General features: G+C 39.5%; 1 protein-coding gene across 1 annotated transcript in view; it reads right to left on the bottom strand.

Annotated features, from left to right (window-relative positions):
* Positions 1-2489: 2489 nt before the first annotated feature.
* The window catches only part of Pmar_PMAR021896 (hypothetical protein), a gene marked incomplete at both ends in the record, with an annotated part of 2747 nt that continues 1400 nt past the window's right edge, over positions 2490-3836 (bottom strand). The window contains 4 exons of the mRNA XM_002769674.1: positions 2490-2552; positions 3217-3381; positions 3435-3509; positions 3700-3755. Of these exons, the coding sequence (XP_002769720.1) occupies positions 2490-2552; positions 3217-3381; positions 3435-3509; positions 3700-3755 (359 nt within the window). The remainder of the gene's footprint in view (positions 2553-3216; positions 3382-3434; positions 3510-3699; positions 3756-3836) is intronic.

Genomic DNA, 3836 nt, shown 5'->3' on the forward strand with positions numbered 1-3836 from the left:
AAAATTGCACGATACATCTCAATGGCAAAATGAAAAGCATAGAGTTGAGTTAAAAATCGTGTGGGAAAATATGCGCATGCTCAACTTCACGTGTAGGTGACTTTTGCGGAAATTCTGAGAAAATTTCCATTGGTTTCTGTACAGTTGTAACGGAATTTGTATGATGACTAGTGAGAAAATATCAGGACTAGCTGAGGAAAGTGAACATTTATTCCAACACTGGCTGAGAATAACGGAATACAAAATATAGGAAACGGAATGTGAGCTGGTCAAGCTGGTTGTTTGAACGTTTTAGCGCACTTTTTCGGGCGAACGATTATGTCAGCACTCCTATAAAAATACTAGCAGCCCGCGTCGCTTCGCTACGGGGAAGCTCTAGCTCCTACGGAGGGGGGTTATAGTGCATTTCCTGCATGGTTTTTGCACTTGGTTTGTTATGAAAGTAAAGCGTGAACTCCACAGTGTGGAGTAATAGTTGAAGGTTTCATTTGGGATACTCTCGCCAAATGGTTGCGAAATTGCTCGAACTGCGTGAGTCCACAAATTGCCTAACTGCAAGAAGTGCAATAAAACGTGTTGAAATTACGCACGATGTAGGTTTAGGAATGCGTTGAAAAAAGTAGAATTAGAGTGTTGGCAGGCGTTTAGAGTTAATGACTTGGAAGCAACGCATAGGAGGGACACATATTGAAAGTATAAGAGTATGTAGTGAGAATTTGTGGGAGAAATTTGAAAATGTGAGATTTTGACGCACGATTATAGCCGAGTAGCATAAAAGTATTAATGATGATAACGGAACCGATTGACATCTAGATATTCTACAACTGCACATGGCATCCTACATCACCACAACACATGTACAGAGGAAGCTACTAGATGGTCACAAAGGTCCCACCAATGCAACCGTGAGTAAAATCTGTCTAGGATTTGATCCTACTCAAAATATCCCTGCGACACCGCGCGCGGTAAGCAACTTCTCCCTGTACTCTATTTCTAGCATGCTGTAGATGATCAACACTCGGAGGTGCCTCATGATGACGTGCCGGGACCCGACAGCACACAGGCCTGATCAAAGGACATGTACGCTTACAACTCTTAATAATAGAACAACCAAAATTCTGTCAATTTTATCAGATAAATTTCCAAACTATCTACCGTTACTGCCAAAACTATTACACAACAAGTGATATTGCAGAATCACAGGTTATAAGAAAATTGCATTATTCTCAGTGTAATTATTTCTCTGATTTCACCTATTATTGGCACATTTTTGGCATGCTTCTTCCATTTTTTTCATTTTTTGCAGTTTTTTTCGCATTTTTTTAATTTTCAAGCTACCATCGTATGATGTGTTAGAACTACACATTTTTAAAAGCATATCTGTTGTGTTAGCCAATAAAACGTGACCCGAACTAACCTTCTCTCAGCGTCCATGGATGATGCCTCTTCACTACTCCCAGCTTCACTGCTACTGTAACTCAGACTTCTACAATCATCATCGTCATCGCAATACGCGACGTGACTTTCGACCTGAAATTGTTGAGAATTTACTAGTAGTAAATAAGTCAGCAACTGTGTGAGAAAATTTACACATAAACAACTACATGTCATTTCTGAACACTTCTACCCAAATTCGTATATAAACTCCCATAATTAGCGAGCAAACTCAGCTGAGGAGGGCGAACATTTATTCCTCCAGCACTGACCAGGACACTCGGAGGTCATCATAGTGCCCCACATAGTAGCACGAACACTGACGATCCTCTTTGATTTACCTCTTTCCCTGAGTTCTTCCGATAGCGCTCGCCATTCTGATCGATATATCTTCCACTGAAGGTCCCTCGACCACCAGCAGCAGCAAACGAACCATCACGGCTCATGTTGCGTAGATACCTCCCTTTCAAGTGAGGGAAGAGAAGTCGGAAATTTATCAACTGATAAACGGAAAATTTCAAATTTGCTGTTTTTATTTTCTACAAAAACTTCAGCACACAGTAAAATTTAATGCTAAGAGAAAACTCTCAAGGTAGTATTTTGGAGTTTCACAACCCGTTTTACGTGGAGTGGCGTAAAACTCCGTGAAAAACGCGATATTCGCAGTGATATGCAGTAGTCGTGAAATATGTTTTTCACTAGTGTTTTTCATATCACTAGGGTGAAACTCCATTGTTATTAATAGTGTTTTATCTACATAGTATTAATAAAACTATGAATGCATATTATGAGTATTAGAGTCTGTCATGTTCATTTCATGACGATAAAAATAACTACAACGACAATACGCTGAAAGTCAACAACAATGAAATAGGTAGCGAAAAAAATAAACATCACAGATCTTCTCACTAAACATTTATTCCCTACCATTCCGCTCCCACATCGTCTACACAAATACTCACAGACAACGCACGAAAAGTCTTATGATCAGCAGTAATGGTGAACTCCATCAAGCAGAGAATTCAACAATATTTTGGTATACAAAAATCACTCAACTATTCCATCGGAGAATCCCAGTTATTCTGCCCTTGTCTGCGATGTCGCTCAGCTGTGCTCGCCTGAGACAATATAGACCGACTTCAAAAGGGTGGTAACAGAATTCGCACATGGTCAACCACAGGTAACAATATCAAAACTCTGAGGAAATTTTGTTAGTTTCTGTACACTTTTCGTATATAAACTCCTACGATTCGTGAAGAACCTATTGAGCTCAGCTGAGGAAAGCGAGTACATATATTCCTCCAACACTGACCTTCAATGTAGCAATATTGATCATATCGATAATTCAAACTATAAACACTTTAAAAATTAATCTCTAAAATAGATAGGTACTCAACCCAGTAGGATGATTCCACACACACACTCAACAAAGTTACAAATGAATACGAGAAAATATTCATAAAAATCTATACCATACGCAACCAGGGAAGGCAGATGCACCATCTAAAAATTATACCCAATTGATCACGGTTTCACGATCAGTGTGGGGGGGGGGGATATGCACATGGTCAACTACAGTGACAATATGAAACTTTTAGGAAAGTTCTATTGCTTTCTGCACATTTCTACTCTAATTTGTATACAAACTCCCACAATTACTCAGTAAACTCTTAAACTCAGCTGAACAGAAAAAAATAGGAAATAGAAAATAGAAAATAGAAAATAGAAAATAGAAAACTACACGAAAAACCAACATAATTATTCCAACATTGTTTTCCTTACTTGTCCGTTGCGTTTCCTAATAGTGTCCTTCACAACCCGCGACCATTCCCTGGTGCGAAAGCTCGCATGAGCGGTTATTAATACCACAACTAGGCTACAATACAGTGGATTGGATGATAACAGTGTCAAGAACTGATACCACAGTAGAAGATGTATCACCATGAACTGAAAAAACACGGGCGAAAAATTCCGCAAACGTGAATAATTCACCCACTTACTGCCCATAGAGAGTAATATGCTAAATCAGCATCATGAGCCGGATTGCGACTGTCGTGATAAGGGATAGCGAGCGCCTGATGAACCACCAGCATCGTGAAGATCCAAAAACCTGGAGGGAAGTCATTTTTAATTTTCTAAATGGCAGTTTCCCATGTAAATTTCACCACATTAGAAACATCATTTTCCCCATTGTTATCAAATTCTGAGAGACGTTACTTCTCAAAGCTAAATAAGTTCCTGGTCACCACCATCATCATATCTTACCAGGACTTGAGCAATCGCAAGTATATTCATATAAAGCCCTGCCGCTTTAAATGATGCTAAAAATGCTACCACACCATACGCAAGTAGGACGTAATTCCACCTGAAGGCACTCTGGACCGACTGCCAATATGCAGTAC

Source organism: Perkinsus marinus, assembly GCF_000006405.1.
Source record: "Perkinsus marinus ATCC 50983 genomic scaffold scf_1104296965000, whole genome shotgun sequence".
NCBI lineage: Eukaryota > Perkinsozoa > Perkinsida > Perkinsidae > Perkinsus > Perkinsus marinus.